This window comes from Mycteria americana, chromosome 2 (genome assembly GCF_035582795.1).
Source record: "Mycteria americana isolate JAX WOST 10 ecotype Jacksonville Zoo and Gardens chromosome 2, USCA_MyAme_1.0, whole genome shotgun sequence".
Lineage (NCBI taxonomy): Eukaryota > Metazoa > Chordata > Aves > Ciconiiformes > Ciconiidae > Mycteria > Mycteria americana.
The window spans coordinates 15657200-15672396 of record NC_134366.1 but is presented as its reverse complement, the minus strand read 5'-3'; the positions used below and the strand labels follow the sequence as shown (position 1 = coordinate 15672396).

At 46.5% G+C, this 15197-nt stretch overlaps 1 protein-coding gene across 16 annotated transcripts in view; it reads right to left on the bottom strand.

Moving 5' to 3' along the window:
• The window catches only part of PARD3 (par-3 family cell polarity regulator), a 465648-nt gene extending 451518 nt beyond the window's left edge, over positions 1–14130 (bottom strand). For 10 of the 16 annotated variants that reach the window (XM_075492481.1, XM_075492484.1, XM_075492482.1 and 7 more), the window contains exon 1: positions 13668–14129. In XM_075492481.1, the coding sequence (XP_075348596.1) occupies positions 13668–13787 (120 nt within the window). In that variant the 5' untranslated portion in view covers positions 13788–14129. Of the gene's footprint in view, positions 1–13667 lie in introns of all 16 variants that reach the window. The other 6 variants (XM_075492487.1, XM_075492496.1, XM_075492486.1 and 3 more) reach the window with 1 other exon arrangement.
• Between the last annotated feature and the right edge of the window lie 1067 nt (positions 14131–15197).

Genomic DNA, 15197 nt, shown 5'->3' with positions numbered 1-15197 from the left:
CGACCTCCTGTGCCTCCCTTCTCCACGCGCTCCGTGGGGATAATTATGTACTTGCCAAACTCACGCTATGACGTTTGTTTGCGGATTTGGTTTTTGAAAGGAGAAGGTGGTGAAGCACAGAAGGAAATTACCAAATTAAGAGGAGAAGGCACTGGAGAGCCATCTCCTTGCTCCTAGTTTGGGTGCTGCACGCTGTTATAACTGATGGGCGTATCGCAGCTTTGCTGCAGCACAGGCAACCGGTACAGCAAAGTACTTTTCTCTTTCCTAAGGTAACACACAGATGCAGAGAAAAACCACAGGAGGACTTTATGCAAGTACGCACTCGCTGCAATTAACATCGTGCTGTTGTGAAACGCAGCTAACGAGGTCCTCGCAGAGAATGAGCCACGGGAATACACGACACTGCTTGCAGGTGAGCGCTCCCATTCTCCATCATTTGTATTTGGAATAAACCTTCAGGGCTTCCCGGTTAATGCAGGGCTGCGCTGGGAGAGCAGTGATTAAAAAGGAGCCCGTTTCTACTCTGTGCCCCTATTTCACACCTGAAAAAGCAGGGCATTGACAGATACATTTCCCTTCTCAAATCACAGCATCAGTGAAGCAAAACCAACCAGACATTTCCTGTATCTTCACCACAGGATTCAGCCAATGGTCCTGAGAGGAACCAAAAGACACTGCAACTGTTTTCTTAGATCCTAACCACAGCATTTATAGTCTCCCCTGTTCTTCTCTACATATACCTCTTCCCATACCTCAGGTTCCTGTGCACTTGGAAATTTGTTAAAATGGCATAAGGAATAGTTGTCACAAAAAAGTACCTCATTAATTTTTTTACACTATATTACTGAAGTCACATTAAACTTCTCCAAAGACACCCTGATTTCTGAATGACAGCTGAGTTAGTGAATCTTTTAACTGTCCAGGGACACAAAACGTTGGGTCTTTACTAACAACTTGTACAACCTGTGTGCATAATCTTACCTCCAAGTAAAGGCAACCTGAAGTAGTTATGCTATAATGAAAGCAAGCAATAAAAACCATTAATCTACTAGAGAGGAATACGCTATGGCAGCCCAACCACGTTGCAAATCCGAGCCTCCGCTCAACCTTGCAGTAACAGAGGTGGTGGCTGTGTGGCACACAGCAAGCACAGCTCAGCAGCAGCGAGTCTGGATACACCTCTGAAAATTCAAGTCCACAGCAATGACCAGGGCAACAGTGTAAGTAAAGACACAAAGAGGAAAATTCTCCATGGTTTTAAACATTTGAATTTCAAGTGGATTTTATTAGCTATTTCCAAAGGCTTCCCAAACAGACAGGTCCTGTGCCAGTACACAGCTATAAAAATTACTCAAAAAGTGATATGAAGCACTTGCTAAATAGTATCATCACCACCGAAGTGGCCTAAGAAGTAATAAAACACAGATCTAGTTTTAATTAGGGGAGTTCTCTTATACTAAGCATAATATGCATTAAAACTCATGCTTTAAAAAAAAAATAGAAGTGGTAAATTTTATTAGTTCCACTTTTTCCTTCTGCACATTTACTTTACATTTATTTCAAAATTACTCTGATATTTTGTTTCTCCCTTCTCCATTCAACACCATTCCCAAGCCAGCAGAGCCGATCGAAGCTAAAAGCCTCGTCCTGCTGCTGACGTATCACCAACAGATGTTAGGAGCACTTAACTGCAAGGCTGCAATCTGCTCTCTGAAGGAGGCTGGTAGCAGGTGTGACGATCTGGTCTGCAGAACAAACTGTATATAAAGATGCAAGAGGTGGGGGGGAGGACTCCACAACTTTGCTTTTTACACAGCATGTTGGATTTGTAGGCCTACTTATTCAGTGGGAGGGAGATGGGAGCTACAAAGTTAAAATAGATAAATCTCGGCATCTTTGAGCTCAGTGTTTGATTTTACAGCTCCCCACGTGCTGCAAAGCAGGCAGGTGAGCAGCACTGGGCTGACTCCCCTTTGCTGTTGATGCTGAGAAAGGCACAATTTGCAATTGCAAAGAACAGACCCTCCTATTTATTGCACCTAGGCACAGTTTACAAATCTGAAGCCATGTGATCTTCACCAAAGGCCAGCTTTCTGAGTAGCTCATCAGGTGAAAAACAGGCTGCAAAGGGCTGTTTATTATAAACTGATTTCAGATATCTGCTCCCTATCTCAGCTTGTAGCTTACACTGCAGAATAATACAAAACACAAAGTGAATTATTACACTCCGCACTTGAGTTCAGAAAGGAACAACACACTTTTTCGAAAAAGCGACAGGAAAATTCTGGATGAAAACCGCATCCTTCTAATACATTAATTAATTACAGAAAAACTTTTTTTTTAATTTCAGTATCACACACAACTTTCATCTCCAAAAGTGATCAGGAAAAAATGTGTACTCATTGTGTCTTAAAATGGATCTCTGTTCACAATGTCTTTGGCATCCACCAACGTTTGGAAACAAAGCCTTTCAGAAGGCAACAAAACACTGGCACACTGAATCAGAAGCAACTTGTGAAGGCAGCTAGAGTTAGAGCAGTCTTTACACACTGTCTAATCAGAGACATAATACATGGTCTAATAAAGGGAAACACAGACCACCCATAAAACAGGACATACATTTTATAAAATTAGCTATTATGATTTACAGATTAAAAATAGTTTAATCACTTTCACATAAAACAAAGAAAAAAAATCCCCTTTTTTATTTTGTTCCACTACAAGACCAAGCAAGTACTGAATTATACAATGGAAGTAATTTAGAACAAAATAGACCATTTCCTAAAAATTGGGCTCAAGTACAGTAAATGGCTGCAGTAAATATCGAACTATGTATTTTTTTAAAGTCAGAAGAGTAGCATCCATGCGTAAGCAATTACACAGCCACCCTGAGAGCATTTTAAAAAGGGGATTCCCACATGGCTCTATCTGATCACCCTGTACGGCCCGCAGGAAGCCACCAGACCACTGCCCAAACCCTTCCTTAACCACTTAGCTCAGCACTTCTCCCACTAGTCACTGGCCACCAGAAAAATAACACCACAAAAAGCAGATTTAGTCTCAGTCTGAAATATACGATCCTCAAAAAATATTTCAAAAGTAGATTTATGATACAGTTCCCTTCAGCAGCTTGTTTAGACTTCTCCAGATCCTAAAAGGTAAACAGCAGTACATCCAAGCTAATTACTTCATATTCAAATATCAAAAGAATATTTAACTAGGCACAAATTAGCTTTTCGTACAAGCTAGCTCCCATTCCCCAGCTAGGGAATTCCACCAGCAAAGGAAACTTCTTACCTCCACAGAGACACGGTGAGGACCAGGAACCTTTTCAGCTAAATATTTTATAAACCCCAAAAGATACAAGACTGGATACTCATCATCTGTGGCTTTCAATTTAACAGGGGGCTTCAAGCTAACCATAGCTACTTTGTGGCAACACCAAAGCAACAAAAAGGGTCATCAGGAATTTACTTCAAACAACTATACTAATAAAGGAGAGATTTATAAGACACTGATTACAATAACATTTCACGCATATTAACATCTGGTTTTAGTTTACCAAAGCATTATGTTCTTGAGTGATTGCTGGGCACGGGGTGAGACTACCCCATTGCCTAATATAACCATAAGTTGAATACACTGTTTTACATACAGAGCATAACCCTTTCTTTTCAAATCAGGTTAGGTAAGTCTAGAAAACATAGAAGGTTTTCTCTTTAAACAAATGGCAGCACTTAAACATACAAATATTTTCCATACACACACTTACAGACATTTAAAGCCATGTTCACTGGCTGTTTTACAACACAGAGCCTACGCTAACAGACAATTCCAAATTTAAAAGCTCTTATTTCATCCAGTCCACTTTTTCTTGCAATTTCTTAGTTCGGTCTTCAAATTTTCCAAAATTATTAGAGACCACATTTATTTGTGCTATTTTTCATTTAAAGAAAAACTAGAAAAAGCAATAAAAGCTGTTGTTAAGGAAACTCAGTGAGGGCAGAAAATATCAAACCTATCTTCTCAAATTAGTATTCTTCATGCCAGGAAAAAATGTTTAATATAGGATTTGGAAATGATGCTCTGAACTTGCACCATGCCCCGAAGACAGGACTGAGTGAGGACAGCGGAGGAGCCTCTTGCGCTGGGGCTTTCCCTTTCCCCGGTCCCCAGCCGTCTCAGACCTACAGTGCGACAACAGAAGCAGCATCTTCGTCAGCAATAAACGATGAGCTCGGACACACCAGAGCTGCCGCCTGAGCACCAAGCCCCTCGCACGCACCTCGCAGGAGCCCTGCGGAAGCGGGCAGCTCAGCCTGGGAGAGCCACGGCCACGGCCAGGCCGGGCTCCTCTCATCTCCCCAGAAAGCAGCAGCATTACTCCTCTTACCCAGCGCTCATCTCTCTATAATAAAAGGCAGAAACATCCAGCAGAACAAGTGAGATGCATGGAGATGACTACCCTCCACCTGGCTAAATTATTACAATTGCACAGTATTTTTTAACTTTCGGCAAAGCCTAACACTTCAGGCTAGCAGTCTTCCAGCAGCCTGGTACTGCCAAAACAGGGAGACAAATTCAAGGGGGGTAAAATCCTTTCCTTCTTCATCTTCACAGGCTGCACGCGGCACTGAGGCCAGAGGCTCATTCACCGGGAATGGCTGGCCACCGCAGCCTGGCCACCGCAGCCTGGCCACCGCAGCCCAGCTGCCTAAATTCTTCTTCTTTCGGTACTTGGTAGCTGGCCGCTTTCCCAGCGCTTGCAGCTGCAGGCAAGCAGTCTTCACAGGAAGGCAGAGGGGAAAACACTGACAGCACAAACAAATGCACACTTAAAAAAATGCAAATAACGTTTGGTACAACAGGTTCTTGGAGAGACCAAATTAAATCAAGCCTTGTTATTCCACTTAGCGGTTTATTAAAGAAGCTAAAGGTTCTGAAGCTTCCAATTTTTATTTTTGTTTTAAACTGTCATTTCAGTTGTTATAGCAACAAAACTTTCAGGCTACTTGGTCTCAGAGACACTCCAACATCCCTCGAAGTAATTTTTCCATATTTCATTGAATTCTGCTCCTGCTCCTTCCTGTTCAGAAGGACTCCAAGAACTTGGAACAAAGTCATTCTTCTCATTATATGCACAAAGAGGTGTATCTCTGCAAGTTTCTCACAAGTAGGATATTGCTTCTGACATTTAATGGAGAAGAAAAAAACATTATGTGGCCTTTGCCTAGGGGGAAGATAGAGTAACTCAACAACTTTGAGTTACTTTGAAAGCACATGCAAAAAAGATGGGGTAAGGTGAAACTACTTTTTCATTTAGTAAGTGTGGCTACATTTCTTCAAACAAATGAAAACACCTAAGTGGGTGCACAAACAAACATACAGGCACTCCCAAAAGTCCTATCTCCATTTAAAACATTCTATACACACTTAACTTTTTTTTTCTCCTGTTAGCAATACAACATGAACACAAGAAACATTTTAAATTGCCATTCTGAGTCTGTAAAGACATGCATACCCGGAACAAAAATCCTATAAACGTGGCCATTTAAAAAGAAAACTGCTAACGATGTACCAGCTCGCTGCTCCTGCAAAGGATTCAAAATTTCGCTGCATCAGCAGCAGACTGAGCGTGAGAGAATGTGGAAAGCATGGCCAAAAATGTGACATCGCTTTTCCAAAATAGTGTCTATTTTCCCTACCAAACCAGAGATTCACTACTTTCATTAAGCTTATTGCCCAAAAAGGGAAGCTTCCTCTAATAAATTCCACGGGTTTCTTTTTAAAAAGAAAGCCTTTTGGGTGACATCTGTTGTGCCACTGAGGTCAATTTTTCATCCTCTTCCTAAATTGACCCCTTACCTCCAAGGCACCAAGTTAACTAGTTTCTTCCCATCTTCAGCTCTTCATATTTGTCAGAATTTAATTTACTCCATTACTGTCTTGCTTCTGTGCAAACTCCTGTTTCCCTCTCACGTGAAACAAAAGGCACCAGGAGTTACATGCATTTAGCGTTACCCCAAAAGTCGCACCCCCTCACACAGAAACACACTTGGCCTTTATTACTCTTCCCCTCCACTGGAGACCCCGGCCCTGAGATGAAGCGTGTGGGACCCAGTCCAACCGTTTTTAGTAGGGATACACTTCTCCTTTTGTTTGGGACTAAATACATTATTAATGTGCATCACTTTACAATAAGAAACTGAAGTAGGAAATAAGTTACTGTCATGTACCTGCTACCTGATTAAAAAAGAACAACAGCAAATACTGCAACAAAATAGTTACTAAAATGATTTCTGATTTAACAAATATCTGGAACCAATTTGAGAAAATAACTAAGGCTACCAGTAGGAAAAATATCTGACATCACTAAAGTATTGTAACAAGTAAAATTAATGTGATTATCTCAAAAACAAAAAGGCTGCTAGGTTCACTGTTAATTTAAAATTATTTTTTCCACAATTTAGAATTCGATTCATTTCTCTTTCACTAGTAATATTAGTCATTTTGGCAAGTATTATATACATCTGTGCTGCTGTATTCTTTTCTTCTTTCTCATTTTTTTAAACAGCACCACCGGATTATGTAACTTAGCTAAAAGGCAGTTTGGTTTTTTATCTGTCTTCCAGTACCAGACTTGCTGAGCATTACAGTAAAATGACCTCAAAGAAACAAGGAAAATATATAATGTATATTAAAAAGGAGGAGGCAAAAAAAAAAAAAGCACAGATGCCCTAAAGTATCTTGCAGAATTTTTTAATACTTTTTGCTCCACTTTTTATTTTCTTACTGCTCACAAAATATTCCTGAGTGAGAACATCTGTACTATACTCTGGATTGACGGTAGAAGAATTCCACTTTATTTTCAATATACATAAGCACTGGTTCAGCATTGTTGCATGTTTTATCCATTCAATTTATATTTGGATGAAAAGGTTTGTTTTCCTTTGAAGAACCAGGAAATTGTTTTAAAGCTACATGAACCACATTCTGTATAACTAACATCACCAGCATTTCTCGCCCATTTACTCCATCTTATTTTACCAGATTAAATGTGCCACGACCAAAAGATGTCATAGTCTGGTACAACTGAGAAAGTGTTACTTCCAGTGGTGTTTTTATAACAGAACTAAAACATCTGTGACCATTATAACCAAAGGTAAAGTGTAAAAAGCTATGAGAATCAGATGGTTTTCCACTGGTGGAAGGCTATCGCCCAGGAGAAGAAAGGCTGGCAACTCCCTAAACCCCAAATTGCCTCCAGGACCTGTTCTCCTGACGTGGTGAGTGCTTTCACAGGCTCCTGCGCAGTCGTCCCCTCAGAGCTACAGGAATTGCTCACGGCAGCCAAACGCTGCGTCTGCTCAAAGGGAGATCCTTTGAGCCACTCTTCCACAAACACACACCTCACTTCGATCACTGCTAAGTAACGCTGAAGTACTGAGAAACCACATAATGCCAAACTGAAAGCAATGATGTATCCCATCCAGCTAAAGATAGGTACTGCTCACGTCAGCCAACCGTGGTAGTACCACACATACCCTTTACTGAAAACACCTTCAAAGTTGAAGGGCTTGCATGCTGTCCACTTTTTATGCCCCTCTTCATAAGCACTACAGAATTCAGTCTTCCTCTTTATTAGCCTTGAATAATCCCAAAAGCATTTACCCTGCTTGCTCAAACAACAGGGGTACAGCCCCAGCGTGGGTCTCAGGCCTCCCAAAGACAAGCCTCCTCCCTCGTACCACGAATGGCTGAACACAGGCAAGACCTGGTGGAGAGGGGCTGCAGCAAAGCCCTGCCCAGGGTACGGCACAGCCTGTGCAGCTCCCCGCCTCCCAAGCCCCACGGCCCCTGGGGCACCGTACTGCTGAACAGCAAAGTCCCTGTGCAAGGGACCTCCACAGCCGCTGCCACGCTCGATCCAAAGGTTCATTCCTACCTTAACCCTGCAACTTCTTCTGCAATGCGCAAGAGTCACCTGTACTCACAGATGAGGACGATGACAGGAAAACACTCATTTGGCTGAAAACACAGAGGGACTTGGCAAGAAGTGGTTAAAACAAAGTTTTCTATAATAAGTGGAGGGAATTAAGTCATTATATGCAAGATGTAGCCTTGCGTTTCCACCATCAACTCCCAAACCTGCAGCATCACACAACAGCTTTTTAAACACGAAGCAACCGTGACCCATTTCCGTACTTTTCTTCCTTAAATTAGCAGCTCTCCACTGCTGTTCATAGCTTTCAGCAAGCTGCAGCAGAGTGAAGTTGCAGTCAGCTGGGTTTCACTGCCACTGTTGGGAGCTTATCATCAGCAAAGAGGTCAAGAGATGGCTTGAGAAAAGTACTGGCAGCCCCAGGGAATCTGGGCTCTCCCAGCTCACCTCGGGTAAATCACTGAAATACTAACCAGCTGATACCAAACGCAGAGCCTAGAGACTTCATCCTGGTGGTGTCAGCTAGGAGAAAACCCACAGTCAACTGAGCAGCAGGGGTGAGAGGGATTTTTTGGGTTTATGGTTCCTTTTTGTACCTTTTTGGGGTGGAGAATGTTCCTGCACATTCTGAAAACAGCCTGTAAGACTTCTTTCTACTTAAAACAGGCTCAAGATTTACACAGATATCAAAATTAAATCTAACTCAAAAAAAAAAAAAATTAAATCTTTTTTATGCTGTATTTAGCCACTATTGCCCGTAAGTGTTTTCATTACGATTCCGAAGGGGTCTCTGCACGGGCACTGGGGAGGAACCAGCTAAGCCTGGGCCCAAAACTCAATGGCCAGGCTTGAGCGGGGAATGTGCCGAGGCCCATACAAAACCCAAGTAAAATCGGCAGATTTTCATACCGACCCACCCCTGTGTATTAGGACCTATAAACGATGCCCCAGCAACACGCTCACGAGCAACTGTGAAACTGTTTGCTCTGCGGAACATAAAAAGCATCAAAGTCACCACTGTGTACCTGGAAGACAACCTGATGTTTGGGAGCTGACTTTTAAGCAAATAGCCCAAGAAGTCCTAGTTAGCTGGCACTGGGAAAAAAAATCAAAAACAGAATTTAATAAAAAAGCGTCACACATTCACTGAGACTACAACCTTCCCCTCTCCCACTTCCCTGCCGGTGAATGTCAGACCTACCAAAGAGGTGGAGCTTTAAGCTCTGGGTGGCCTAAGCTTCCTATGTACAAATTAAGTGAGAATATGGTCATTGGACACCTGTTACCTTTGCTTACACAGCCAACTTCCCTTGAGTTCTGCTCTCTTATCAGCAACTGCCTTCAAACGCTATCTAAGAGCAGATTACAATTTCTTTTCACAAATACGAACGTACCGCAGTTTTTAAACCAACAATACAAGCATTGTTCCATACAACATCACAAACCCCCAACACTTCATCTCCCACAGGATTTGGTGAGGGGGAGGGGAAAGGGGTCTCAAGAGAATCCTCCTAAAATCTTTCTGATTCAGCAGGAAAACTGTTAATATACTTATTTTAACTAGAAAATCAGGGTTATATACAGGGTCTAGGAACATCACTACAAGCTCATGATATGCAGGACATCAGACTGAACAATCCCTGTAAGGACTGAACAATGCATATAAATGTATGATTTCCTATTTCATATTCTTGTTTACCGTGCTCGTTTACGTCAGTCAGAGACAAGACAGTAACACCAAAAATTAAAAAAAAAATTATTACCTACCCACTACCTATGCACGCTTATTTATATTTGCAAGAAAAAGAAGATAAAAGGTGAAATGCTTACGATATCCCAAAAAACCTGAAGCACACAAAGATTACAGTAGCAGCTGAAAGTCACCATAAAAAGTCAGAAAGATCTGTGGTTACAACCAGATCAAACCAAAGGTACAGGATGCACAATTAATTCTTTTTGATAAAAAGTTACTTGATACGTCATTTTTATGACAGTTTTCCACCTTTTAACACTAGGCTACAGCCAACCATTTGATAAACATGTTTCATCTCAACTGCCTTTCTGTCTGCTCCCTTTTGGGGCAGCCCATCATCTCTCGCCATTAAGCCAGTGAGGTGTGGCTGACTTCCCCCCCTCAAAATGCCACTTACCTTCACAGCAGCATTTTTTTAATCACCAAATTAATTGCTAGGAAGCCATGAGCAGACCTACATCAACACAAAACCTGCACAGCCCCTGACCAGCAGCGTTTGGAAACGCACCTACAATTTCTCAGGCCAGCTGCCCCCTGCCCAAACTGTACTCCTTTAACGCTCACTCAGACATCGCGCCCGAGGCTGCGCCAGTCCAGTCACTCAAACAGAGCATCATTCGTGTGCCACCACGCAAACAACGTTTCGAGAAGCGTGATCAATTTTTGCCGACTCCAGTTGCCCGGGACAAGGCAGACTTTTCAAACGTCTCTTATCATTCGCTTGTTTATTCACCACAACCACAACTAGCAGAAAAATGGATCACATTTCAGACCCAAAGCTTCTTTTGGAATAAAAGCAAAGGACCAGGAAGATTTCCTATACACGCTACACAGACCAACCTCCAAGCCCAGCCTGTCATATTAATAACTTAATTCACACTTAAAGATTTAGTATTGACAGCAGTGTTAATCCATAATGACTTTTTTGAGATTTATGAATCCTAATCAAAGACAACTGCGTCCAGAACTAACTGCCATAACTAGCTGTGTTATCCATATGCTTTTTAAGTCTGTAAAATTTTACAGAGAGGAGAACCTTACTATTACCTGGATTATTTTCCGTATTTTTTTCATTCTCACCATGTCTACTCAACCTAGGTAATACCAAAAGTCAGAAAAATTCAAGCCGAGGTCAAATTTTGAAGTTATTCGCTCCTGGCACTCCGCAAGCGTGATGCCAGGCTGCCTCACCACGACTGCACAGGTCCGTCAGAAGTGCTCGCCACGCAGATCACCTATTGCTAATCACAACCGGGAAACCATGACAAAGCGGGAAGTAATCTGAGAAGGGCTGACAGCTCAGTTCTCAGAGGCTTCAAGTAGTCCTCCTGAAGGAGCTGCTGCGTACAGCAGACGCACATTTTTGCAGGATGAGAAATACTGATTTTCCTCAAGTATGAAAACCATAAATTTAATTCAAATATTTTGAATAATCTTCCTCCAGATACATTTTTTTTCTATAACAGCACGGTGGTGGTGAACCAGATTTCAGTGTCAGCTTGATACCAGCTGCCAAATCGTATGTTCATACGTGCACATATACTTTCATCCTCTCAGTTTAGGAATTATTTGTCCCGTCTCTTGTCTCTTTTGGAAGTAAAGATTTGCTCATCTACTAAACTGGCATAGAAAGAAACGACCTAACTGCTATAAAAAGACAGTAATCTATGAAATTCTGCCATTGAAACCATAAAATTACTATGTTGCTCTACGGCAAGCACAGCAAACAGCACTATACATTTACTGATGAGACACTGAGGATTCACCTCCTTACTACCTAAACATCACAGTGGAAAATCTTCAGCAAATTTAAGTTAAAAGTAAGGTTTGATAGTGACTGTATAAAACACTCAGAGAAAGCCCATAGATTCTGCTACTGTGTTTCCAACCACAGTATTTCCATGTAATAGAAACTATCTCAGTAATTACGGCTACCTCAAGTCCGTACCAGTGGCATACAGCATAACCACCATAAAAATACTACTAAATAAAACTACCGTGTCATTTTAAACCCAGGATCAGCAGCTTTGGGGATCAGGGGCCAGTCAAAGTCTGGCTGCACCTCTGCAAATTGCCTTTTTAGTAAATACATTGGCATATTTGAAGAAGAGTTACATTTTAATTTTTTCACATTTCCACAGGTGGGCTACTTCTTTCCTGAACAAACCCACACCATTTGCAATCACGTAACCTTTTCCTAGTGACTGCATGTGTTTCTCCTGTGCTCACTACTGCAATCACTTCCAGGCTTAACATTGTACTGCAGAATGTAATTGCCATCCCTTAGTGCAATTTAACAGTTGGAAAACAGGATGCAGTCCAGTGCCACATGAGTTACAGGGGCCACAGTTTTGGAACACCACACATCAAAATAATTAATTTTATTAATGTTGTAACACTGATGAACAAATTCTGCAAACGCTTCTCATCCAAATGGCGCGAGGAGGCATTCGATGCTCCCCCAAGGGACACTCTTTACTGTCCACAGGTTTACCTTAACCAGAAAGGTACTTTCGGCCACTGTCTCCTACGTGCAGGTAGATTGCCACGTGCATTAACTGCCGTATATAAATAACAGCCGGTATGCAGCCACAGCCATACCCTAGTGAATCGTTTTACTCTTCTTCCAGCCAGAATCACAACTGTGTTACATGAGGAATAATAAAAATACAGAGAGCATGCGTTTGTTCTCTGCAAAACCATGTTCTTCAGGAATCAAGTGGGGAGGTGATGGGACCCTCAGTTACTCTTCTCCTCCCAGCAACTGTAATTCTCGCTGAGAAAACTGATCTTAAAAATTTTCTTGGGAATCACTTAAAACCAATCAATATACTGTTCACACTATTTCTTCCACTGCAGGTTTCAAAGAGCCTGGGAGTCAGCATTTGCCAAAACAAAACTTCCAGGTTCAGAAGTGTAAAGCGTGTCAGAAGGACTAAGGGAAAAAAAGTGCACTCAACTGCTTGGACGGATCAGGTAGAGCAAAGGGGAAGGGAGCTGCTCAAGTTCTCAGCCAACGATGGTCATATTGTCCCAACAAACCAGTTGATTAAAAAGAAGTTTGCAGCAACAAGAAGAAAGTACAGGGGGGGAAAAAAAAGAAAAGAGAAAAAAAGAGGAAAGAAAGAAAAACAAAGCCCAAGAAGTCGCCTATGGAGGGAAAGCCAAGTGTGCGACTGCCTGCACACCCACTGCCAGGGATTTCAACATGGGGCTGAGGGAGCGCAGGCGGCACTCGGGATCAGCCCCGCAGCGGGCCGGGCCGGGCCGGGCCGGCGCTCCCTGCACCCCGGGGCACCGCCGATGCCCCACGCACACGCGGAGCCTTCCCCCCCACCGCCCCCGAGAACGGGCCAGGCGCGGAGGCTGCGCGGGCGGCCACGCCGCTGCGGGGCCCCCCCAGACCCCAGCCCGGCGCGGGGGGGCGGCCCGCGGGGCGCCGCCGGACGCCCCTGCGCCGGGCTCCTCTCCCACCGCCCTCCCCGCCGGGCCTGGAGGGCCGGGAAGCCTGGGGCTGGATTTCCAGCCCTGCGCGGCGACTCCCCGCCCGGCCCGCGGCGCCTCGGCCCCGCCGCCCGCCCCGGGGCAGACCCGGCACCGCCGGTCCCCGCGCCCCTCTCCCGGCCGGGCTCGGGCGCCCCCCGCACCGACACCCCCGGAGGCCGCCCCCTCGCCGCCGGGCACCGGCGAACAAAGGGCCGAGGCCCGCCAGGCGCCCGCGGCTGCGGGGAGCCGCGCTGGCCGCCGCGGAGGGGCCGCGCTGGCCGCCGCGGAGGGGCCGCCCCGCTGCCCCCCCGGCTCCCCCCGGCGGCGCCGGGCACACGCTCCCCGGCGGGCTCCGCCGCCGCCGGCCGCCCCCAGCCCCGCTCCCGCCACCCCGGCGGGGCAGCCCGGACTTTCCCCCTCGCTTCCCTCCCCGCTCCGGGAAGCGCCATATTGATCGCGGGCGCCGCTCCCCGCGCCCCTCACCTTGGCTATCGCCTTCTTGTACCGGGTCACCGCTTGCTGGATCAGGCTGAAAACTTTCATGTTCCCGTCCCCGCAGGGCACGACCACCCGCGTCCTCCCGAAGCACACGGTGACTTTCATCCTGCGCGGCCGGGGGGCTCCCGCGTCCCTCCGGCCCCGCGCAGCCTTCCTCCTCCTCCTCCTCCTCCTCTCCGCCCTCCGCCACGGCCGCCCCCCGGCGGGGCGCGGCGCTCAGCCCTCGGCCGCTGCCGGGCTGCCGCTGCGGGCGCCCTGCCTCCGCGGCCGGCCCGGCGAGGGGAGGGGAGGGGAGGGCAGGGCAGGGGGCCGGTGCTGCCTGCCCGGGGGAGTGCGGCCGAGCGGTGAGCCGGGGGCCGCTCACATGCCGTGGCGCTGCCCCGCTGCCTGCGGCCACCTGCTCGGCGCCTGCCCCGGCGCGCAGCGGCGGCGGGCGGGGCGGTGGCGGCGCTGCCTCCCGCTCCGGAGGCGCGGGGCGGTGCAGCGGGGCGGGGGCAGCCGGCCGGCTCCGCGGGGCGCCGGCCAGCGCGGACGGGGCGGGGAAGTCGCCGGCCCCTGCCGGGGAGCGGGCCCGGCGGCCGGGGCTCGGCAGCCGCCGGCAGGACGACCTGCCGAGGTGATTGTCGAGGGAGGGGATTCTGCCCCTCTGCTCTGCTCTGGTGAGACCCCACCTGCAGTTCTGCGTCCAGCTCTGGAGCCCTCAGCACAACAAGGACATGGAGCTGTTGGAGCGGGTCCAGAGGAGGGCCACGAAAATGATCCGAGGGCTGGAGCACCTCTCCTGCGAGGACAGGCTGAGAGAGTTGGGGTTGTTCAGCCTGGAGAAGAGAAGGCTGCGGGGAGACCTTATAGCAGCCTTCCAGTGCTTAAAGGGGGCCTATAGGAAAGATGGGGACAGACTTTTTAGCAAGGCCTGTTGTGACAGGACAAGGAGCAATGGTTTTAAACTAAGGGAGGGTAGATTTAGACTGGATTTAAGAAAGAAATTTTTTACAATGACGGTGGTGAGGCACTGGCAGAGGTTGCCCATAGAGGTAGTGGAGGCCCCATCCCTGGAAACATTCAAGGTCAGGTTGGACGGGGCTCTGAGCAACCTGATCTAGTTGAAGATGTCCCTGCTCTGGCAGGGTGGTTGGACTAGATGGTTGTAAAGGTCCCTTCTAATCCAAAGCATTCTATGATTCTGCCCTGTCGGAGCAGGGTGGGGGGTGCCCGGACCGAGTCCTGGCAGGTGTGGCGGCCTCTGCCTCGCTCTGCCCTGCCGGGGCCCCTGGCCTTGGACCCGGGGCCGAACCAGCAGAAGGAGTCCCCGGTTGGAGCACTCGGGGGATGGACGGGCCCTGCTTGCCGCTCCTTGTCGGGGCGCTGCCTGCTGCCGCCCTTCCTCAAATACGTAAGTACGAGGAAAGCAAGACATGGAACCAGGGAGAATACACCCTGTTGGAAACAGAAGCTTTCTCCTGCTGTTTGGGGAGGGCCACTGTACACAGGTGAAATCAGACTGTCTCCATGGTC